Source organism: Acanthopagrus latus, chromosome 12 (genome assembly GCF_904848185.1).
Source record: "Acanthopagrus latus isolate v.2019 chromosome 12, fAcaLat1.1, whole genome shotgun sequence".
NCBI classification, from domain to species: Eukaryota; Metazoa; Chordata; class Actinopteri; order Spariformes; family Sparidae; genus Acanthopagrus; species Acanthopagrus latus.
The window spans coordinates 18,713,862-18,738,843 of NC_051050.1; the positions used below are offsets into that span (position 1 = coordinate 18,713,862).

General features: G+C 41.7%; 1 protein-coding gene across 6 annotated transcripts; it reads right to left on the minus strand.

Moving 5' to 3' along the window:
• Positions 1–1,204: 1,204 nt before the first annotated feature.
• Positions 1,205–23,642, minus strand: LOC119029573 (calmodulin-regulated spectrin-associated protein 1-B-like). Of its 6 annotated transcripts, none has more exons than XM_037116473.1 (20): positions 22,932–23,641; positions 22,212–22,408; positions 15,099–15,361; positions 12,853–13,014; positions 12,690–12,770; positions 11,571–11,603; positions 10,341–10,482; positions 9,685–9,824; positions 9,493–9,589; positions 9,238–9,364; positions 8,551–8,636; positions 8,093–8,189; positions 5,460–7,956; positions 5,223–5,359; positions 4,901–5,109; positions 4,668–4,730; positions 4,314–4,401; positions 4,103–4,224; positions 3,080–3,198; positions 1,205–2,887 (listed from the first exon to the last, which is right to left on the minus strand). In XM_037116473.1, exons 2-20 carry the CDS (start codon positions 22,405–22,407, stop codon positions 2,597–2,599), a joined length of 4,950 nt encoding a protein of 1,649 aa, XP_036972368.1. In that variant the 5' UTR covers position 22,408; positions 22,932–23,641; the 3' UTR covers positions 1,205–2,596. The 6 variants fall into 6 exon arrangements, with proteins under 6 accessions (XP_036972368.1, XP_036972367.1, XP_036972371.1 ...); XM_037116472.1 differs by lacking the exon at positions 11,571–11,603 and adding an exon at positions 10,882–10,941 and having other exon boundaries at positions 22,932–23,640; XM_037116476.1 differs by lacking the exon at positions 4,668–4,730 and having other exon boundaries at positions 22,932–23,642.
• Positions 23,643–24,982: the final 1,340 nt, after the last annotated feature.

A 24,982-nucleotide genomic window follows, 5' to 3' on the forward strand; every position in this document is an offset into this window, starting at 1 on the left:
TTTTCAACTGGGAAAAAAAAAAAGTCTAAAAAAAAAAAAAATCCCACTGAACAGTACGTGCTCAGTGCCAAACAGCAGGCAGACAGACAGAATTAGAGACTAGCTGGTGAACATAGTGGAGCAAGCAGACAGGAACTGTTCCTGGCAGGAAACACGACTGCGAATGAATAATTATGGTGCACAATGAGCAAATGTGTGCAAACAAGTCCTCCTTGTCAGCCCCTCAGACTTGTTTCCACTTTCCCCAAGGGTCCAAATAAATCTGTTATTGCTATTATGTTTTATATTTATTTCAATTACTTATTTAAGTAAAGATTTTTTGGGTGATATGCCTTGTCGCACGCTGCTGGCCCTTGTTGACAGCTTTTTGCCTGAAGGAACATGTTGAATCGTTTGCGTTTGTCCTCGGGAGAAATCACTCTGATTGGCTGTCAAGCTAAGCTTATGAGTGCACAGGAAGAAGGTCTAAATGGGTAAGATTTCATCTATTTAATTTGCATTTTCAAATGACAACTACAGCACGCTGTTACTTGGTGGTAATGAGACGTGTTTCCTCGAACCTTGGCGCAGGATGTGTGAACTAGCTGCCCGTCGCCCGTCGTCTTCGCAGTGTGTTCAAGCGCAGCTTTTTGGCCGTGACAGGCAGCAGTTGGCCATCGTTGCATCATGTTTGTGCATAACAGTGTAGAGTAATATGCTGTTGATGATTTATAACCCAAACAGCCTTATAGTCCTTTAATAAACACACTCCTTACCTCATCCCCAGACGAGACAGAGAGGTGGACTTCTTAAAAACATTTTTCATTTGTGAAAAAAATATATTGGCTGGTGGTGTTCTTTTAGTTTTTTTGCGCCAGGAACACTTATCTAAGTTCTTATTCTTATCTAAGATTTTTTTCAAGCGACATACTGTATATTGTGTGTTGAAAGTGTTGGAAACATGAACACTTTTTAGTCTAATTCTTGAGTTAGTGGTAAACATCGGCCTCTAGTGGCCAATATGAGTATTACAAAAATAAGCACTTCAGTAATAATGCTGCCAAAATGTTATTTTCCCTCACTGTTTTCAGAGATAAAAAAAAGAAAAGGAAAAAACAGAAACATTTTAAATGGATCACCAGAATATGTCAGGGCATCCATAGAAGGCAGATGGAGCAGTAAATAACAGATACTCATACTGTGTACAAAAAGACATGCATGCCCATTTGATCAGAAAACATACCTAGTTGCATTTTATTATATCTCTTCAAAATAAATAAACATGTAACACAATGAGATAAGACTCATAACGTCTCTGAAAGCCTGTAACGGAATAAACCTCAAAATAGTGCCTGCTTTTTTTTTTAGTAAACATAACTTGTACGTAGCGTACAAAAAATACTACTCAAAAATGTACAAAATGCAGCAAACAAATATCAAGTATTGTGCAGTTTCCCCCCCCTCGACGTTACGCCGGCTGCTCACAGTCAGTCATTACAGGGAAATTACTAGTGCTGAGCGCCAGAAGCTACATTAAAATCATACGTCTCACCAGAGTCCTGTGAGAAGAGCAGCGAACAGCTCAGTGGCATAGCTCAGTTCATTTTGGTTCAGCGATGTGAGCCAGTCAGGGATCTCAGATGGCTCATACAGGATATTGTAAATACAATATAATCAGTACTGAAAATGTATAATGCACTGAGTCTCAAAAGCGCTTCCTGTATGGAATAAATACTAGTATAATTTCCCCCACTGTAAAAACATTATTTCTCGTCCACTGTGACAGCAGCTCCCAGACTAAAAAGAAGAAAAGAAAAATAGTTTTGTTGCTTTGCTCCGTTGTTCTGTTGCGTGACAGAAGTTTTAAAGCATAAGGAGAAAAACACATTCAGAGCACGATGCACCAGCAGTGCGTTCAGCTCTCCCGTCCCCCGAACACGAAGACTCACACACTTCCCCCAAACACACTAAATAGAAAACAACACTGGACAATACCACTCACTAACATCCATTCCATACTTACATTTAAAAAAATGTGTTCAATCAAAGCTCCGTCTTCAGAGAAGCACTGACCAGTAGAAGTGACTGGTGTGTAAGAGGGGCTCTGTATGTGGAGCCTGGATTAATCACAGCAGTTGGGTATTTTTTGCCAAGCTGACGTTACTTTAACTTTACAAAACATCATCAAGTGAATGTTCACCACTGCCTGTCTGTCTGTAGTTGCACTTGGAAGCAGTAGTACGCTCGCTACTGTCAGTAGATTCAGTGTCCGTCTCAGTGTCACTGCTACATACGAATCAGTCCATCATCAGTAGTGTCTAATTATCGTAGGATGTGCCTACAAATTAAAACATAAAACTGTGTCATGCAGAATAAAAAGCTAACGAGACAAAAAGAAACCAAAAAAAAAACATCAGAGCATTCAGTTGGCAGGTGTTTCTCATTATCGCACTGCTTCGTACTGACATCTTCATTAATTAGCGTCCTTGTGCGTCCTCTAAACGCCTTCATAATGACACACCAGTCATCTCAGACATTATTGGGTCCTGCCCAACAGTAGTAGATAGAACAGAAACTATAGCAAGTGTTGTTTCTCCCTCATTTCTCCCTCTCTTTTTCACTTCCTCCGTGCACTTCCTGGTCTCTTGACCTGCCAGAGGTGATTGTGGATGGTCAGGGCGTCCACGCTGACCGACACAGACTTGGCAGGGATGACTGTGAACTGCTTGCGGTCCGAGTTGTACTTGTAGACCTTGTCGATCATTTTCCGGCTGATATTGCGCGGCCCTGTCCCCGTGAACTTGGCGATTTCCTCGGTGTCAGGCGAGTAAGAGTAAATGCCGCGGAACTGGCACCCACCGTCACGGAAGAGGATGATCAGGTGATTGGACTCACACTTTTCCAGCTCCTGTGATGACAGAAAACATCATTTCTGAATGCGGCAAAATGTGTGAAAAAGGCTGCCGTACGGGTTATAAATGAAAGAAAACAAACCTGTTTTTTTCCATTTAAGTGAGTTCAAGTGTGGATATAAATAGATACAGATGTATAGATATAAATTATGACCATCAATAAACTAATTTCAGGTGATCACACTGACCTCAATAACAGCATTCTTCTGGCCCTCATTAACCTTTCCAGCAAGACAACAGTGAGCGATGGCATTGATGATGATTGGCTTGTTGGACTTGGAGCTCGGCTCCTTGAAGAGTTTTGGGCCTTTCAAAAGAAAAACATAACAGTAACGATTACTAAGATAAACACATAAAAGTCTGTAATTCATTGAAAGAAGGGTTTTGGGCAATATGAATTCAAGTTGGATGAGAAGATACCACTTTCATTTCTGTGCATAAAGTATGAAGCTGAGTCAATTAGCTTAGTTTAGCATAAAGACTGGAACACTCAGGATAAAGAGCCCAGGAAGTCATTTGCCTGATATTAGACATAATTGTCTACTTCTCAGTAATTTGTTTTATAAGCCTGGCTCCAAATTATTGAATCTGCCCACATCACCAAGTTGACTAATTCTGCTGGTAAACAGAGCAACAAGTTAACATAGTTTTAGGTTTTTATCTAGATTGCTCTGTTACAGGTCATGTTTTGCTTTACACTTCCTGTCTTTGTCTGTTTCCCAGATGAGCAGATTGAGTTAAGCATCAAAAAGACATCTTTCAAGTCTGCTGGATTTGTCTTTGTGTTTCTTGGACTTCTCCCTTTGGGATAGTTCATGTTCTGACTTGACTTCCCAGACACCTTGAGTTATTTTGTGTTGCTCTACCAGCTTCCGTTTCCACCTCCAATAAGTTCATTAAAGTTAACTTTTGACTTGACAACCTTGAACTACAACGCATCCTCGTCAAACTGCTTTTACATATTTGTTTTTTCTCTACCCATTAAGCAAGTGAGATACACTGCAACCAATTGAAAATAAGCTGCTGGCTCTGGCTTCAGATTTGCCAGAAAGATTAACAGATTAACATGATCTTTTTGTCCAAGTATAGTATTAAGTAATTGACAAAATCAAAAATATTTCTTTAGCCTTAGCCCGAAACTTTTCAAATTGCTGCTTTGTGATAGTGATGGCTAAATAAGTATGCTGTCTTTCTTTGCATTTTCTGCTCACCATTGTACTCCATCGAAGTGATGGATGAGGCTATAGAGCCGTTCTCCCAGTCCCGCTCCATGTTCCTGCTGGACGCCCTGCTCAGCATAGGGAATGACTCCATAGAGCACACAGATCCAGCCCTGGACAACACAAGTAAAGCTCAGTCGAATAACTATATGTATACACAAGATGGGAAGAGAGTATCCTCCACACTCACGCGACATCTCACCTATGTGACTCTGCCCCTCCAGAGATGACACTGTCTGCCTCGGTCGCCAAAGAGAGCGTCGATCCTCGATGACTGTAGCTCAGATCAGCTGAGAAGGACACAGAACTTTGCTAAATCCACATGTTCTACTGGCTTTTTACATGACTATCATCTCCCAAATTGATAATGTAATGTTGTAGCAGTTTATAACCCTGTGAGGATCGACCATAAATTAGTGCATTTCAGCTACATTCAGAAAGATTCATCTTTCTAGAATGTAGTCAATAGCTGACATCCCAAAGGTGGTATAAACTTTTTTTTATGATATGTGTATGGTTGATATCACATCATGCAGAGCAGGTTAGAAGGATTCACCTCCCATGCTGTCTGCTGCTGAGCCCTTCGCTTTGAACAGCATGGACACCTTCAGAGAATTACCTGCATTAACACACATGTGCACACTCAAAGAATGACGACAGATGTACACAGGTGAACTAAACCGAAAACACAGGCACACACTAGATGACACGACAACATGTGGTTGAACAAATTAAACATGGAGCATGAGACAAAATTATACACTGATAAAGTGCTAGAGGTGTTCTTACGTGTGGTGGAGCCTTTGGAGAGGCTGTTGGACTCCTCGCGGTGCAGGGATTTAGGTCTGCTCCTGCGGGATTTAGTCCGTGGACGAGGCTTGACCAGACCTTGCTCTTCCATCAATGCTTGCTGCTTCCTCCGCAGGTATTCCTGCTTAATAAGCTCCCGCCGCGCCTTCTCCTCCTCCTTACGGATGCGATCTTCTTCTGCCTTACGCCTACAAGAAATGTACGGAGAGTTAAGATTTCTTGATCTGCACACATAACTGCAGAATGTCGACAATAGCATATCTTTATAATCAATTTGTAAGAGCGTGTATTGAAAATGTACCTGGCCTCGTCGCGTTTGAGCTCAACATCGGCTTCTTGTTGTTGTTTGCGGAGTCTCGTCTCTTCAGCTTTGCGCTGCTGTTTGAGGAGGAAGGCAGCGCGACGCTTTGCCATTTCGTCCTCTGCTTTTTCGTCATCCTGGAAGACAAAAACATAATATAATCATTGATAATCACTGACTTAATAATTGTTTCCCAGGCACTACCCACACAAGCAACACAACAATCCTGACTTTTACCTTGAAGAAGAAGCCTAGTGCATTCCTCTGCTCGCCCTCTGCCGTGCCGTCTGCACTTCCATTCTTCAGCTCTGATAGGTCGACCTCGATCAGTTGACCTTTGGCCCTGGTATTCTCATCTCCAACCGAAGCCTCTTTCCCTGAGTTGGCAACATTGTCCTCTTGTTCCAAAGCCTGCGAGGGAGACGTTGATCTACTGGAGATGACTTGTGCGTCCTCTGATTGCGATTTGTCTGAAAAGTTGAGGTCATCTCGGACTCTGAAGGTGGTGTTTCTCTGAATGTTTCTCTCTTTCCTGGAAATACTCCCTGTCTTCTGGTCTCCGTCAGAGGTGTCTTGAGAAGACTGAGTATTAGCCTTGATGGGAGTCATCTTGCTATTCTCTCTACTCTGTTTTTGCTCTGAGGCCTTTCTGCGTTGGCTTGAGCTCAGCTTGGGAGGACGGCGAGCAGGGGCAGAGCTGCTGCCGCTGATGTCCACAAAGTGAACCGCAAAGGATCTGGAATCCGAGGTAGAGGATGACGATTGCGTTGTGTCGGGGGTTGTGCTCTGGCCTGATTCTACACGCTCTGGAGGTGACACCATGTGCTCTGGAGGTGACACCACGCGCTCTGGAGGTGACACCACGCGCTCTGGAGGTGGCACCACGCGCTCTGGAGGTGGCACCACGCGCTCTGGAGGTGGCACCACGCGCTCTGGAGGTGGCACCACGCGCTCTGGAGGTGGCACCACGCGCTCTGGAGGTGACACCACGCGCTCTGGGGGGGACACCACATGCTCTGGAGGTGACACCACACGCTTCATCAGCAGGTCTTGCTGAAAAGAGAGCTGCATCATCTGTTGCTGAATGGAACTTATAGCTTCATTTAGAAGATCTATGGAGTGGGAGCACTCATTCAAGTCAGGTTCAGCCCCACTATCCTGCGACCTGTTGTCTCCTTTCATCTGTCCTCCCTCTGTTTGACCTGCCTTTGCCTGGACCTTCAGAGCATCAAGACAGGAGTCGTCCTTGCAGGACTGGATCTTCACTCTACTCCTGCCAGCTAGTTCGGCAGATTCTGAGTGTCTCAGGGGCAGGGGAAGTGTGTCGCTCTTCCCTCCACCCTTCTTCACAATGTTCAAGAATGCAGCTTTCCCTAGCTTCAGCCGCTGCCGTGCTGATAGCGTCTCCATCTTCTTCTTCTGATACTCAATAGCACGCCTTTGCTCTTCCAGCTGCATGTGAAGTTGCAGCAGCTCTGAAGGCACAACTGAGGGACTCACCGCCATAGTCTTCCCCAACACAGAAATAGGCTCCTTCCCCATCCAGCCTGAGGTGCAGTCACTTCTCAGTTGCCAGGGCGGACAGGGTGCAACCTCAGAGCCATCTGGTGTGGTCTTCTGAGAGCTGCTGGTGCTTGAGAATCCATCGCGGAGGCCAAGTTTAAGGAGCTTTCGCTCTGCAAAGCTGGTCATTTTGACACTGGTGCTGCCTGAAGCGCTGCAGCTACTCGCCCACGATATTGTACTGGGGCAAGGGCTTGAGCGTCCACTACAGTCCTCCTTATCGTCCCGCTCACTGACCTTCAAGTCTTCTCTTAGTTTGACTGACTCAACCTCCGCCTCTCCAAATTCACACTCCTCTTCATCCTCAAAATATTTTCCCCTCCCTCTATTCACCACATCTTTAGTCAGCTCCATTTGATCGTCGTCCTCCTCGTCCTCCTCAAGATCTGCAATGTCAGAATCAGAGTCTGCTACTTCCACCACAGTAGAGAAAGGGCTGGGGCACCCGGGTTCTCCTGATGAGGAAGGAATGAAGGAATGAAGGAAAAAGCCATGGGGCTGTTTGTTCCCAGACTGAGAGATGCCTATCGACCCCTCTGTGGGTGGTCTGAGAGAGCTCGGGGCTGATTCTACCGCCGGTATAGGTGTAAAGGTACTTCTGTTTAACTCTTTCCTCTGTGAGGTGCTTGGGAGATTGGGAGCTGCTTTCCTCACAGCTGATGCTGTTCTAAAGCGACTCTCACCACTCTCCTCCTCCTTGTTCAGGCTGATGCTCTTCTCTTTGGCTGGCTTAGAGATGGCAGGCATCAAAGGCTCCAGATAGTAGCTGTCTGCCTGGTGGTCTGGAATAAAGGGACCCATGTCAAAGCGGGGAGAACAACGAGGTTTAGCAACCCTTGAAGTGGGGGCTGCACTCTGGATTTCCAGCTCATCCTGCTCCATGTCACTCCCAAGTCGCCGTCGAGAAAATGCAGAGGGGTGGATTACAGCAACCAGCTCCTCCTCTTCTATTTCCTCCTCCTCATCCTCTATGCGCATGTGGCTAAGCAAGCTTTGACCACTGAGTCTGTGTTGAGACAGCTGAGGCCCCGACCCCAGCATGTGTTTGGGAGTGATGCACATTATGTTGGAGGCCAGGCTGTCTTTGCTGATGGAGCGGGCAAGGCTGATACTGTCTGCATCATCCTCCAGGGGGCAATGCAGGGCGTAGGGCACCGGCTGGGATACAGGCCTGGGCAGGGACAGATGGAGGTGTACGATTAATGCGAGCTAAGGACAATGAATCACGGAAAAATCAACTCTCTGTTTTATCTGTGTTGGCTGATACACTAAACCGAATAACAGGAATTATAATCGTTAATTATAACCTCGGTCTCCTCTCTGGTCTCCTCTCTGGCCAGGCCAGTATCGAGCCCTGATGCAGTCCATCTGGACATGTCACAGAGTTGGACCGATTTCTCAGCTCTGAAAGAAAGAAAACATGATCTTCGTTACAAAAAGGATTTCTCAAACATCAGTCAATCAATTGTGGATGAAATAATGTACACTTAGTGTACACTTGGAGAATAAAATCTGACTATAAAGAAACTTATAGAAGAGATGACTTATAGAGTTTAAGTTTGAAATGTTACAACACTTAATATTCCAGTAAAATGGTTTAATTAACAACTCATCAAGCATCTTGTTTTTTTTTATGGACATTTAAAGTAACAATACAAAAGCACAACTTGTTTCACCTTAACAAAAAAATCATAAGGTTCCTCTTAAATCATAAGGTTTTTTACTTGTGACTAGAGAAGAGTGAGACAATCTTTTTTTGTATTACCTGAAGTGCTCTCCTCAGCCACATTCTGCTGCCTCTGTCTCAGGGGCAGTAAAGAGTGAGACGGACTTAATGAGCTCTGTTTAGTGCTGTAAGGGAAAGACAGAGAGGGTTGGGTTTGGGTCTTTTTTTAATAGTTTGAATCCAAAATATGCTAAGTGCTGTGTTAATGCCCAAAAGATCTTTGCAGTCTACACAGCCGTTACTTCGCTGTTTCTGATCTATTCATTTGATCCTTAATTTTGAAACACTTTGTAAAGTCTGTTTTAATATGAGCTCTAAAGATGAATCATCCTTCTGACATGTGATAGTGATGATTTAGATTAGATTTAGATGATTACCCCAGTGACGGTTTTACAGGTACATGTGCAGGCACAGAGCTATAAATAACCACAGCCGTGTGTAACAGTTGAACATAATGACAACTGGTAAAGTGCTGTTTAACCTCCATGATGAAACAGAGCTGGTTAAACTGAGTATGAAGAATGGACTACTTAATTCCCACAAGTACTGTATTCTATAGTGTGCTTTTCATACAAGCACACAACTGTGCAAACATCAATACAGAGAACAAAACAAGGTTTAGGCATGGCATGAAACTACCCTTTATTAAAAAGTCAACCTGTCACTTGAATTAAAACTATCTGTGTGATGGTACTGGAAAACACCGTCAGTGGTTTTGGTCAGTACCTGAGGTCCGGGCTCTGAGGTGTGGACAAGGTGTCGGCAGAGTTTGATGATGTCATGAAACTACGTTTGGTGACGTTGGAGATGGGAACATGGGGTCTGGAACTCTTAGGCTGCAGCAACAATCTCACTAAAAATGGTAGGTAGAGTATAAACGATACATAAAGATTTTGTGACATAGTACACTGTTGTTTGAGAAAGACATTAGCAGTTCAGTAAATAACAAAACAGTACATCAAAGTACAGCGCGTGTTATACCATCTCTGATTTCCTGAAGGTCCCTGGGCTGTACAAAATCTGGCTTCACACTCTCAAACCACCAGAAGAGTTCAGCAACGAAGACCATCACATTATTCTGCAAGACACAAAGATCAAGTCTCAGTTCAATAGAAAGACTTTGTTTGAGCCTGTTTTTTATAAATGTCATTGTTGTGTATCGTTCTGACTCACCTTTAATACTGGCGGAGAATACAACAAGTCTTCTGGCTTCAGATAGAAACATTTGTTCAGGTATTCGTTGGAAAACTCCTTTATAAGCTGGATGTTGTACACACTGTCTGCTATGGATGGAACCTCCTTCAGACAGATATCTGCACAGAACAGGCACAGACATTTCAGGCTAATACTCCTTACTTTTTAACCTAATTCTAATGGAAGAGCTTAAAGGAATGTGTTTGGCATTGTGGGTAATACATAGCTTAGCTTATCTTAAAATAAAATCACAGGAAAGAAGCTAATGTGGCTTGATCTGCGAGGAGAATAATGAGCTATAAAGTATTAAACAAGCAGGCTTAGAGGTGTTAGTCAGCTCATTTGTTCACCTGACCTTTGCGAATAACCAGGGCAGTTGTAATTAACAGTATTAAAGCTAAGCTAAGCTAACATTCCTCTGGCTCTGTCTTAAGATAGCTTCATGTTTAAAAAACAAACATAACAGTAGCATCAATGTACACATCTAAATGCAGTTAAAAAAGCAAATAGCCATTTTTGCCAAAATGAAAAACATTTAATGGATGATATAAGGCAATGGATTATTGGACTGTAGCTCCAGGAAGTGAGCTGTAGTACTGTTCTTCAGTGTATTCAGCCATCCAGTGTTACCATACCTTCCAGTCTAATGAGTTCTGGGCAGTAGAAGTGGATCACAGCCAGCAGAGCTGTGCCGTCAGACACGTCCTTCAACAGGTCGTCCAATAAAGGGAAGTGCTGAAGTGTCCGACCCGACAGGTGATCTCTGCGGTAACGCACCTACACAACAGAGGACAAGTTTAAAACAAGCAACACAAATGTATCTAATGTGAACACACTGAGTCACATTCTCACTTGACACACACAAACACATAATTTCTCACTCTGTCAGTTATTCTGTGGCTCTTTTTAACACATATACAACTGCTACCCAGTGCTTGATGGCCTTTATTTATCACATTATGTAAGCTTTGATTTTTAGAGGGAGCTCCTGTCATGTGGTACAATAACGTGTGTCTTCACTTATAAGAACAAGCAAGAATGTTTCAGGTATAATAGTTTAAGGAAGCCTAGTAGCTGGTGCATGTGATAAATGACAAAAAGGGAGAAAACAATAAATGTAATGATGAAATTAAACAAAGGGTGAAATAAAAAGCAAGTCAATGGTGAGTACATTACCACGCGAGAGAACTCCGCAGGCTCCAATAAGCAGTGGGCCAGAGCATGCAATATATCAGGCTGGTGAGGGAAGAAGGAAATGATTGGGGGGAGGTTAATGAAATGAGGCAAGCTGTGACTGGATGAGCGGACCATCACTTTAAACTCTTGACCCCAGACAAGTTGCTTCATGGTGAAAATGAGTTAAACTTCCTGGTTTATCACTTCAGCTTTGCTGGATTAAAGATGAGAAAGTGCAGCAGTGTGTTGAAAAAAGGAGGAGGGCCTAAAGGTGATGACTGTGAAAAACTCAGCTGAAAACTGAAGGAACTGCTAAAGGGTTTTACACAAAGCAGAAACAGAAAGTGAGCAGGGAAATGAGTCACATGAGCTTGTTGTTTCTTCCTTGGCCACTTGGCCTAAAGGTGATGAGTGTGAAAAACTCAGCTGAAAACTGAAGGAACTGCTAAAGGGTTTTACACAAAGCAGAAACAGAAAGTGAGCAGGGAAATGAGTCACATGAGCTTGTTGTTTCTTCCTTGGCCACTGAGGGGCACTGTGTTTTTTGCGGTCTATCTCATCATTTTTGGTTTGGTTCCTTTTTGCTGTCTGACCCACACACTAACAGACACACATACACACACACACACACACCACATCAAACAGACAGCCATACACTCACACAGGAGAATGCTAGCGGTTGCACTTACAGGCACAAGCTTCCAGTACCATTTGGAGGGAGACTAGAATCCAAGAGGCAGGAAAGGGAGGAAGGTTTGGGGAGATACAAAGTGGAAGAGCAGCAGACAAGTCAAGGGTCATATACAGTGGATCAGATCAGATCTGTTACCATGGAGACAGATCTGATCTTAAAGACAACTGGAAAGGGTTAGACAAAAAGAGTTAAGAATGTCTAGTTTACAGAAAAGAGGCACAGGAGGGAATAGACTACAGGCGTTTGTGTGTGTTGTAATTTGGATGATTTCATGCTTTTTGCTTTGTATTGCCACATTATTTCATACTAATTCAACCCTGTTACCCTGTACGCAGCAGCTGAACACTCTGGGCTTACTGTTGTCTTTTAACACTATGCCTGTTCTGATTGATTGATAGAGGCCGAGGCGAGTCAGCAGAGTGCAGAGGCTTTCACACTGTGAAACCCCTCAGGGTTGTGTGGGCGAGTTAAAGGAGCAGTGCCAACACATTCAAATATCAATGCACAGACATGGAAAAACATATTTTTAGATTCAGCAAGACTTACACTTCCTGAGGATATCATTATTTCAGATCACCACAAGAAAATTATAAATATGCTCTGATATCTAACAAAGATACGTTCCCTATAACTCCAGTTTATTGTTTTCGCAGTATCAAGGTAATCCAGCGACAGTGGTCTCTGCAGGCATTCTTTTAATGGTACAAATTTGGCAAAATGTGTGAAAAAATAGGCTTCTATTACACTGAATCTAGTGCAACATAATATATATACTTTTTTGGTTTATGTCTTGTCGACATGGTTTTTATATTTCTGGAACATTGACACTTTCTTTTTTAAGTAATATTCTTGTGTTGAAAACTGGTGCATAAGCTTCTGATGTAAGGCGACTGGAGAAAAGAATAAAATAAAATAAAATGTGTTTGATGTGATCAGAAGCTGTTGCGAGGTGCTCATCAGATCACAAAGCATGCAAGATCCAATGACTACACCTACACACAATTTATACAGCCAGTGAGGAAAAAACATGACTAAAGACAGACACCATTCAACAGACAGGAAGTAGTGAGAGAAAGAGACAAAGGAATAGCACAAAAGGCAGAGAGGGTGTTACCTTCGGATGACTGGGTGACTCCAGCAGATGTTGCTTCATTTTCAGCTCTTTTTCCACTATCTCCCTCATCTTTATGTTCACCTGTAGTGACAAAGATGCCTCAGGTGAGCACAGACAGACGAACGCACAAATGCAAACATTAACGCTCATGTCTAGTTCTTACCTTGTTGATCCAAAAGACCATCGCGTCCTCCAGGTCAAAAGGCAGCTCCTTGGAGGCACTGAAGTTGGAGAAACGTTTGACGCCAGACACCACCTTCTCTATGCTGATCATCTCCACTATATAGGCCATCATCAGGGCATCGATAAGATGGATGTGGGAGCTCTGGAAGACAATGTTACATAGGAAACATAATTATGGATTTGGACGGCATGAAATAATCAAAATATGATTATGTCATCATAAATAATCTCTGCATTAAGAAATATATCTGATGTGTTCACGGTGAAACTGCACTGCACAATATCACTGTGTGTGTGTGTACTTTGTGTGTGCTTTTCTGCTGGAGACAGCTGATTTTACAAATCGCAAGAGATGCTCCATCACTGCATTGCCATGGAAACAGAGCAGAACTTCCTGACTGATACATGGAAAGCTTTTATCAGCCTACACAAGAGACAACCACCACATGACTACACACAAAAAGGCCAAGGTAAGCTCAATCAAAGCGTGTATGTCTAAGCCTGGCAGATGGACTTCTTTTTAATTAAAAAGGTCATTTCAATATAATGGAAATGAGAGACGGCGCAAGATCAAGATGACAGTCGATTATTGGAATCTTTCACATGTAATGACGGTCTCAGAGTCTCTTCAGTGAGTCCAATAAGAATTTGAATGCAATTTCTGTCATATTTCTGACACCTAAACACAGAATAAACAGCTGCTTCAGAGCCAGCTTGTTGCCTTTTGTGTTTTCACACCTGTGGGATATGAATAGTACCGCTAAAGAATGGATTCATATGAAATGTCAAATGTTGAGCCTTTGGTTCATTCTGCCTCATGAATATTTTAGATGCACAGTCTAAAACCTGCAAAACACTCACATCCACTAGTGCATTATTTATCCCAATACTCTTGGCTCATGTTTGGCTCTGGAAAGCAAAGTCACATTAGCTGGTTACCAGATGGCACGCCTGGGTTGCCAGACCCCTCGCTTACACTGCAGAGAAAAAAGTACCCTAATCAACATTAAAACAATAATTTCCTGACTCATTATGTAATAATTCTTCTTAATTGATTTTCCTTTTACCACATGAGGCCTGTTTTAGTGAATGTGCTAGCAAACTTTACCAATTACAGTCTTTTTCAAACATTTAAGACTAATATGCAACTTTAAGCTCTGTTTTTGTATTTCATAACACTTGAGGGAAATTTGTGGATCGGGAAGAACATCGCTGAGAGCAGTGAGACTGAACCAAAACAGCAGTAATTGCACACCTACAATGGAACACTGTAAGAACAGTCTTATTTGACCCAGTGCAAACTCATCAATGCAAACATTACCTTTAAAAACATGTAACTGCAATACCATAACCTAGAAATAAAAGTAGGAACAAAGTACCCTGTAAATGCCTTACTTACAGCTACACACTGTTAAAAGAAAAAGGTTTTGACCTTTAAAGATGCAATTAACTCTGGCATCTATTAACATGAACACAAAAAAGCTTTTCAAAACCACAGCAAAGCTGTGAGTGATGTTGATGAGATGATCTTAGAGACTCCTACCATTTATTACCTTTCACAGTGAGATATACCACACAGTCTAACTTTAGCACTTTATGTTAAGATTTGTTTTAGTGAGAGAAGATCCTGTAAACTGGTGCAGATTTGGAGAAAATGTAAGACTTATTCAAGTCAATGTTTTGTTATGAATGGAAAGAAATGTTACATAAATGTTTCTGTATTCTGCCAAATGGGGCTATAGCTTTTCCTCTATAGACAGAAAATTGGGAATCGGCCAAAATCAGAATCAGCTAGAATATCGCAAATGATGCATTTCTGAATGTGCAGAGACAATTGGTACAGAATAACAGCAGTTGTCTCAATGAGGGTTTTATGTATGCAAAGACAGACCAATCAATAATATCAATAATTTGCTACTGGCATGAGGACTAGTGAAATAATTAATAGAACAGAATGATCAGAATTTTACAATGAAGCCACTGCATCACTGAACTAATGAGGAAAATCATTCAGGTTTCTTGAGTCCCTTTTATCCATTGATTCATACCAAGATGCCAATCATTATCAGTGATGTTTATGTGTCTAGTTTTCTTGTCAAGCAAACAACACTTCGTAAACAAAGAAGCTTCATAAATACAGTGGCACACTGAATAAACATAGCTGATACACAAATTAAGTGTTTCAGAATCTGGTCTCAAAACTAGACATTGGGTTTAACTACCCACCATCTTGATGGGAGCTGAGCTGAGGTCCACATCAGAGACTGGGGTGTTGTCTGTCTGCAGGACGTAGATGCCTTTCCTGGACAGGGCCTGGATGACAGACTGGTGGCTCTGGAGCGAGGCGGCCTGCTCAGCGTGCAGGATGAGCCCACACACCCGGCAGTACAGCTCCCCAGACAGCAGCAGATGGAGGATGGGGGGCTTGATGTGTTCCTGCTCATACTGGTCGGTATAGAAGGGGTCCCGCAGGTCTGCAGGGATGTGATCTGGAAAGAATGACAAGCAAACACTTATTATGAAACAGACCTGTACATGATGAGACATTCAGGATAAGCCCTTGGGGCTTCTTTTCACTCATTAGTTGTATTCAGTCACAAATCACACCGTGCTTTCTAACTATTTTTGCACTGACACGTGTCACCAATGCCTCACCATGTTATGTAACAGAGAAGCTCCCAGGACACAGACTTTCAAGGTATTAGACTGTCTAAGAAGACACCAGTTCAAGACTGAGACAAAGTCAGTGGTCAAACAGCACGCCAGGTAGCAACCCTGAGGGCCTGCAGGTGGACCTGAGGCTTTAAGCCAATGAGCTAACAGGACTTACTGGTGCTACTTAAGCTGATAGTGTTGTCCCAGCCAGCGTGGTATTTTCCTGCTCATGTACACAGACATGGGGAAGCTATTTTTATATGCCTTGGACATGTTAATCCACAGTTAAGGCCTGAAGCACTCACTAAATTTTGCTTCCAGTGCTTTCTGGGTAGAATTAGAAAGGAATAAACAGATTGACTGCTGTCTGATGGAGCTCGTGGCTCTGCGTATGGTGATAACGAAGGAAAATTCTAATTAAAAATGGCATCAGAATAGTTTTAAATTAAAAATTAATACTATGATTGAATTGTGAAAAATAACGACTTCATAGAAAGATCTGTCAGTAAACATATCTTAAAGGAATAGTTCAACATCTCTGGAACACTTATTCAGCTAATAAGTTAACAAAAAATACTTCACCCAAAAAAATTTTTTTTTCACCTTGATTTGTGTACAGAGTAAACAACAAGATATTAAGATGTCAAATAATGAGATTTAAAGGAGGTACTGGTTGGTGGATATTTTTTCACATTTGGCCACAGCCAGGTTAGCTGTTTCCCCCTGTTTCCAGTCTTTAACCCAATTTTTGGGAATGATGCTGATAGAAATATCAGAAAACAAAGGAATTCTGGAATTTGTATATCGGCTGGTATCCACACATCTTATGCAATGATGCCTCAGATGTGGCTGTCAAACACTTGTGGCAAAGATACAAAATGGAGGAATGGTATTTTACAGTTTGACATTAAATATTATTACTTATAGTATCACAAGTGCACTTAAACATTAAAATTACTGATATAGTATTATAATAATTATAAATGATGGCACGCATCTTTTTATTTATTTTTATAATCTCTAAAAATTCTAATCAGATCTTTTCGTAGTGGATACCAATATGTCTGTGATACAGGTCGATATATTGTGACATGTTTATGTCTTGTGTGATTGTTATACAGCTGTTACACGTCTCAAGATATGAGCAATGACACTCTGACAAAACTTTAACTTGAATGATGAGAATCAAGACTAAGAAAAATAAGATGCCAACTTTATAAAACCTACAATTCAAGGAAGACAAAATGATAGTCGCATCAATATTCGACCACTTAACAACAGCATTAGAATCCAGCTGACTGAGATGAACCAGCAAAATCCACAAGACATCCATTAGTGGAAAATACACACACACACACACACACACACACACGCACACACACACGCCCACACACACACACACACACTGAGCAGGCTCAGATAAAGGCTAGAGCACACTGTAAAAACCTTAGCTGTGTCTTTCACAACAGACTGCTTGCTTGGCACCATCTCCCTACAGTGTCTGTCTCACTCTCTACTGTTGTGTGGTGCTGCCATATGGACACGAAAAGCCCAGATCATGTGTGAAATCACTTGTTATTCAAGCTTCCAGGTCGGTGTTGATCTGCCTCGTTCGTATTTCTCTCAACAGAAGCAAATCTTCAATGTCTTCCTTTAGCAGATTTCCAAACACATCTCTCTTTTTACCCTGCCACTTCCTCGCCCTCAGCTGTCCCACAATGCCCCCTCATCCTCCCTGGTTGCCGTGGAGATGGTAACTGGGGGGATGCCAGCGTGGCCGGAAGTGGGGGCTGGGTCGCTATCCCGTCTCCTCACCAAAGCCTGCTCACTGAATCGTTTTATGGTCCCTGATATCAAGAGGTGTGTGTGTGTGTGTGTGAGTGGCATGAAGAATTGCAGGGGGAAGCAGGCCCTGCTCTCTAATCCTTGTTGCTAATACTACTTAGATATTTATCATCCACCTGATCCAAGCATTAAAGCCCACCCTGGTATGCATGAGGAAGCATGTATATGTGTGTGTATGTGTCCTTGAAATCAGGAGGAGGGGCTGCAGGGAAAGCTTTTGTTCCTATTCTTTCAGACACATGGTCAGATTGACTAGCCGAGATCTTGCTGACAGTCGGGGTAGGGCTGTCAGACTCTACAAGGCACAACTATTCTCTCAATAAGAAGGCTTAATGGAGAATCCTCCACCAGACAGTACGTTGGGAAAACATAGCCTTTAAGCTGAGGCACCATTTAGGCACATTTGGACGTCAGACCCTGCAGAGAGAGCAAAAGAAAGCTGGTATGTGCAGCCTATCTGTCGACTGTATAATGTGCAGCCCTTCAACGGGCAGTCATGTATACTTTGTACCCATTGACACAGAAAATATGTATTTTCATACAAGTCTATGTCTCTAGTCTCTATGCTTCATATTTAACGAATAGTGTGGTTACTCTTCCAACATTACACATAATTCTAAGACATCTTCTGGGAAAGTGGACAGCTGATAAAACTTCAGAGAGCAGATTTAAAAAACGCCTGTGCCCTGGTTTCTAGAAATTACATTTAGAAAAGGTTTGGAGGGATCGACCAGTCAATGAACTTGTCATGAGTCTGAACAAACGGGCTGTGTTGAACAAAGACACGAGCCTTCAGGTCCAATCCCATTAAACACTTAATCATGTGACAGGCCTCTGCTGACTTTCACACCGGCACACACACACACACAACACATGCCTCCCAGCACTGCTGTGTGGGTTGATTTTGCACTCTAATCTAATAAGAGTGTTTTGGTCTTTCTGACCTCCACACTTACTATCAATGACCAGGGACAGTGTCGCACAAATAAACATAACAAAGACAGACACACTGTATTTCAACACAAGATATTGTTGATATGTTTTGGGCTGTTTTTTTTTGGAGATATCCTCAGTTGAGGTTGGAATTAGTATTGGAAGAGAAAAAGTTGGATCTAGCACTTAAACATTTACCGTTTGGGCAAATATTTTGATCATCAATTACCTGTTTTTGCAGCAACTTTCCTAGTTAGAGCTTCTCAAATGAGAAGATTTGCTTCTTCCCTTTGTCCTATGTGATCAACTAAATAACTTTAGGTTTAAGACTGTGGGAATACAAAAAAAAAACAATCTGCCAAAATGCCATCTTTGGCTTCTAGAAACTCTGATGGGCATTTTTATCTTTTTCCAACATTTTGAAGACCAGCTGAGGGAGTGATAGGCAAATTAATTGCAAAAGAAAATGATCATTAGCTTCAGCCTTACACAACAATTGGCTGAGTAAGCAGATAGTTTGTCTGTCATTACTGGCACCACTGAAGGGATCAGGGTGAATTCAGGACTGTGAGTTATCAAGTGTGAAGCAGGAAGGACTGCATGGATGATTGGGGGGAGGGTTCTGGAAGATAGTAGGTGAGTAGTTAATTTAAAATGCATATCACTAATTGTTCATCATATCAGAAAAGCAGAACATGAGATCATCAAAAAAAAACAACAACAACTAAGATGAAGTTGAAATGTGCACTTCTATCTTTACTAGATTAACTTACAGTTATGATATCTGACAAATCAGGTAATAATAGTGCTGTCTATTCTGTGTAAAAAGGAGTTAAGACAGTGTCGTTGATGCAAGAACTCAGTCTCTTGCTGTAAATGGCTCCTGAGTGTCCCTGGCACAGTGACGTCAGAAGGAGCCAATCAGATTAAGGGAAGCAGGAAGCCTGACGGGGGAATGGGCGCTGGTTCTGTGTTTATTATGGGCATCTGATCTCTGCCCTGGAACAACACATCATTGGGTAACAGAGAGGTAAAGCTTTGAACAGCAAGACAGAGATCAGGATGTTTGCAACACTGACGTTTAGCATAAAATTGCTTTTGGGAGATTTACATGGTGTAAATAATGCTGATTTGATCAAAGTTAGAGGGACAGTTCACACCAAAATCTCATCTGTAGTGCCATTTAACCATCTTGATAGTTGAGAGTTGCAGAGGTTTTTTTTTCTTATAATATATATATATATATAAACCTTCTCTCAAATATAATGGAACCCAATGGCACTGTCTTTCTCTTTCCAAGTTCTCTTTCCAAAAGTCAAGACCTTGTTGTGAGCAGCTTTATATTCTTTCAATGGAACTCACTCTCAAACTGTATCGCTGCCCAGAGAGAAGCGTGCATCTACTCATGGACGAGAGACTCATGCTCATGACAGCCTGGGATGTAAACAGTAATGGTGCCCTCCTCGGCTGGGCTGTAACGTTAGCTAGCTTGGTTGGTTTAATTAGTGAGCCTCTCATGCATGAATAAACGTCTGGAAAAAGACAGTGCTGTGGAGCTTTTCTTGTATTTTTTCCTTTATCTAGTTGGGCGCCACAAGCCAAATGTCGTCTAGTTCCAGTATATACGAGAGAACAAAGATAGCTCCATATCTCTGCAACTCACACCAAAACAATCTATATGGATAAACAGCACTGCAGGGAAATTATGTACTGTTGATTTGAGGCTTAAACAGTCATTTTAATAATTCCATACTTTCACACAAGTATTGCCTTATAGGATTCTGCTTCCCTTCAACAGTCAATTTACTGAGTCATCTACTGCAACACAGGAGACAGCACTGCAAGGCAGGAAACACTTAAACTACAGTATGCCTGCCTCATAAAATGGATTTGATGACAAAGACTTTTCCTTGACTGAATGACTCGCTCTGTGTCTCCTTCCAAATGCCTCATTGTCAAACTGATAGTAAAGTCACAGCACCTAGCAGGCTCACATAAAGGGGACAGCTGACCTCCTGCTTACACTCCCCAGAGCACAAGCAGAGAGTGACACAAAAACCCACATCCGAGGGGTAATTTCCAGACATTTACTTACAGCCTGTCGATGTGGAGCGATCATTTTGAATATTTTAGTCACTCTCGTCAGAGCTGGCGAGGCCAGTGACCTGTGTATAAAAGACTTTGTCGGATCGTATCGGTCAAAGTCTTTCCTCACAAACATGAAGGTCTGCACTGCTGTTATACTGTCAGGGTATGAATATTTCTCTAGGAGGGAAGCTTGTTTATATATTTTTTTTCAGTGAAAAGAACCAGACAGCAAAACGAAAGTCAATCTGAATGATACTTGGACAACTTTATGTATTATTCTAAACATTAATATTTGGGAATGGAGATGTAGATACATGTGTCCTTTTTGTGTCTTTGAACTAAATACTGCCATCAGCAATGACAACACTATTTTTAAATCCTGTAATTCATAGGAACAGTTTATGGATTTGGCTACATTATCTACTGCAATTTTCGGCACGTTATCCTGCTGTATTTTACAGCAGAGGTAGGCCACCTCATCTTTAAACAAAGACCACAACATACACATGCATAGGCAAAGAAGGCATAAGCAAATGACGTGTATTTAATTAGTGTGTGTTTTTAAGGAATTAGGCAGCCATCTACTAAGTAAATTGATCTCTATACAAGAACAATTTCCTTGGTTAAACCCTGGATCAGCCGTTAAACCCTGGATCAGCCTTTAGAATAACAATAATACCAGCAGTAACACCAGATAGTACTTTGCAATAAGGCTGCAATTAATTCTTGTTTTCAGTATCAATTATTCTGCTGATGGCTTTTTTGTACTATAAAATATCAGATAATGGCACACAGACCAAACAGAGATCCTCACATTTGATCTGCTTGGCATTTTTGGTTGAAAGGTGACTTAAATGGTCAAACGTTTGCCATAATAGTTGTTAATTAATGTTCTGTCAAACGACTTATCAGTAATTGACTAATCATAAAGACCAGTTCAGTTCTGGCCAACGATCCTTGTTGCATGTATCCCTCTCCCCATGTTCACTGTCTGCCTCACCACAATAAAATCTAATGAAATCAAACTCTAAAAATAGCAACATGCAACAATTATGCCATCTCTAAACCTTCCATGCAATGTTTCATTTGCATATTTTACTGTTTTGTTTAGTTAGTTTTTCATTGATACAAAGCTGCTAGGCCTTGTAATATAGTTTATCAGATTACAGTACAGTTACTGCACTATGCTTGCAAGGTCAGCCCAGAAGTCCACCTCTAATGCAATCAAATATCAAATAAATCGTATTTAAATCTGTTAGATGGGGATTTTTATCCAAATCTACATCAAATTGTACTCACTCAAAGATATCAGTCACCTAAATATGTATAATCAATGCATAATCAATGCAGAAATGAATGAAAATGTTATCCTAGATCTGTCCCTCTATTTAGAGCAGCAATAAAAGTTCTAATATCTGTAGCAAACCAACAACCAACAAATTGACACAGAGGTAAAAAGATATATAGAGTCTTAGCTTATTGAATTGAAAATACACACACACACACACACACTGACAGCTACCTGTCCATGTGTGCCATCAGTCCAATGGAAGAAAGGATACACGTGTTTAAAGGAAGGACACAACAACACCTCACTAAATCTTATCAATCTGTGTCTATTAAGTTTACAGAAATGTACATCAGGAAGAGTTATGAAATAGTGACTCCGGTAAACCTGATCTGAGCACCTGCATGTTTTCATAAAAACACTGAATGGTATCTCAGCAGGAAGCAATATCAGTATTCAGTCCCAGCTGCAATCACAAACACACAACCATGTTTCAAATTCTCATTAGTAAAACACATGTGCAGCCTTACCTATGCCATAAGCTTTGGCAAACAACCAGCGGAGATTTGCGTCTATTTTGGCTCTTGCAGAGTCGTACAGCTCCAGCGGTACCACCTGAGCCTCCATGCCTGCTCCTCCACCTCCTCCTCCTGCACCTCCACCGGCATCATCCGCTGCCGCTCTCCTCCAGGTGCTGTCCCTGCCAGCACTCCCCTCCACATCCATCCTGTCGGGAGACACACACACACATACACAGACATTATTGCCAGTCGCAGCGGACTGCATTACATCATCGATATGAAGAACAACAAGCGGGGCCTGGCTCACTGACAGCACCTGCTCCTCCGGTGCTGACGACACCACACGTCCTCTCACCTTTTCTTTAACGTGCTGGTGTCTCCGCCATGATTCATATACATGCCATCATTGTAAATACACACATACGCACCTTTAAACGTCATATATCTGCATATACATTCTTCAGGTGATAATGTGTCAGGTTGTGGTGGAAGAGAAACGCAAGACACGAATGAGAGCTGCTTCGCGTTAATTAGCCAACCCCCTCCAGTAAGTAAATAAATAAACAAAATGTCAGCATCTTTAACGGCGACCGTTGGTCTTTTCTTCTCTGCCCGGTGGATGACCTGCCACCGACCTAGCACCGTTTAACTTCGCATCACAGCTAGGTTAGCTAGCTTAATCTGCGCACACAGCCCGACGTTTAAACGACAGACACAACAAAGACTCACCTCTCAAGACTGCATCGGCTCCTCTCCACAGCTTTACGTGTGAGATGGAGGCGCTGTTAGAACATGCTGCCGGCCCCTTTCTTCAGCTACCACACGGAGGAATAACGGAGGACTCCTCCCCGCCCAGCGACACAAATCTCCGGCCCTCTCAGGATAAAAGCCGCGGCTGGCAGGCTGATGGGTCGGTCGTTAATCCAGTGATACAAATAAAAATCTGTTTGGCAGCCGCGCACAGGTCCGTTTTCGAGGATATTACGAACGTCCAACCGCCGGCTGCTTCATATCGAGGCTGCCATCGCCTCTCGGAGAGGACTAGCGGGTGTAGCGGTGGCCCGGCAGCCCTGTTGTCGGAGCCTGTCTCTATGGGGACGACTGGCTGTGATCTCCTGTCAGCGCCACTGCAACACCTCCGCTCACCTGCTGGGGGCGCTGCAGCTCTGAACACAGGGACACGGGGGAGGAGGTGCGACTGGATGATGCTGCAACACTGACGTAAGGGATTTTATTCTCTGTTTCATTTATTTATTCCGATTATTTGTTAGATTTTGTTAGATAAAACGTATTATTAGTATATAGTATATTTATTGTTCCTTGCTCAACCAGAAAGTGATGTTAGGGTTGAAAGTGCCTTGTTATGTGTACATTTGCATTGTTGAATTACAACAATTATTATGATAATTAAAATAATGATAATAAAATTGTATTAGGGACTTTATTCTTTATTTTATTTATCTGTTATGATTATTCTGTCATTCACCTATTATTATTATTGTTGCTGAACCAGTTGTATTTAATTTAATACATTTGGACCCTTTCTTTTGTCCTTGTTCAACCAGAAAGTGATTTGAATTTATTTTTGTGTGTGTGTTTATGTGACAAATAAAAATCCCTAAATTCGTGAATCTGTGAAGTTGAGGTATCCTCAGTGTTTATTATTACCTAGATAAAGAAAGATGTCAGTATGAAATAAATAATCTGGGGAAAAAGTAGATACAATTTTAAAAAAATAATAATATCATCATAAATGATCATTTTATAGATTATTAAACTTCACATAGTAGTTACTTCACTGTTAACAAACAATGAAATACTTTATCCGAAGTAAATGTCATTTATTATTTAAATGTATCTCAGCAATTGCATAACAAAAAACACTGACTCTGATAATCAGAAAAAGTCCGATCCAATAATCGATCAACACATACAATACAGCATATTCTCTTCATGTGAATATATTTAAAATGTACTTTTACATGATACTTAAGTTGATATTAGAGTAATTGTATTGACAGAAAATTACTTTTAAGACTGCAGTACATTTAATATCAGATACTTTAAGACTTAATGATATTCATACAGTTGACTTTCACTTTTAGGGCCTAGCATCATGGCAGCAGGGTGAACAGACTCTGGCAGCCCCTTTCTCTGACACTGTACATTTAACACACTTAACCAAGAATCAATAGGCTTGATCCGTGGCATAGTTTAAGCAATGACAGTATGAAATCCATTGGCCCCTTATTATTATTTCAAGGGATTGATATGGGATCTATCAGGGGAAAAGGAAACACCTTGGTTTTCTCAGTGGCCTCGCTATTTCTGTCTCTTTCCAAGCACCTACTTTAACATAAATTCTATGTTACTGCTGAAACTGCCATGTTTTTAAGGTGATATTCATATATTCAAGTGTGAAACCTCTCGCCTACAGTAGTGAGATCGTCTTCACTGTGGTACTATCAGACTAACACCACTAGAGGGCCTCAGACACCTGTTGTGATTTACTGCTTTTAATTCCCAGGACCTGTCTTCTTTTTACATGTATGCAGTGATGAAGCACAAGTACTGTTATTTGTAGAATTGAGGTAGGTAGGCTTATTGTCCTTAACTTGGGTATTTCCAATGTTATGTTAAGTTTGATATTTGAACGTATGGTGAGTGACTGATATATCAAGCTTTTAAAATACAACACATGACGAAATAATAACAGGTGATATCAGACCATTTTGGTTTTGATGCCGTACAAAATTACTACGTGTCGTCATGTCACATTT

Coding starts and splice junctions, on each gene's coding strand:
- LOC119029573 (XM_037116472.1), bottom strand. CDS start 22,407: ATGGATGTGGAGGGGAGTGCTGGCAGGGACAGCACCTGGAGGAGAGCG. Junction 15,362..22,211: donor TGCCAAAGCTTATGGCATAG/GTAAGGCTGCAC, acceptor CATTCTTTCCAG/ATCACATCCCTGCAGACCTG. Junction 9,825..10,340: donor AGAACTCATTAGACTGGAAG/GTATGGTAACAC, acceptor TGTTCTGTGCAG/ATATCTGTCTGAAGGAGGTT.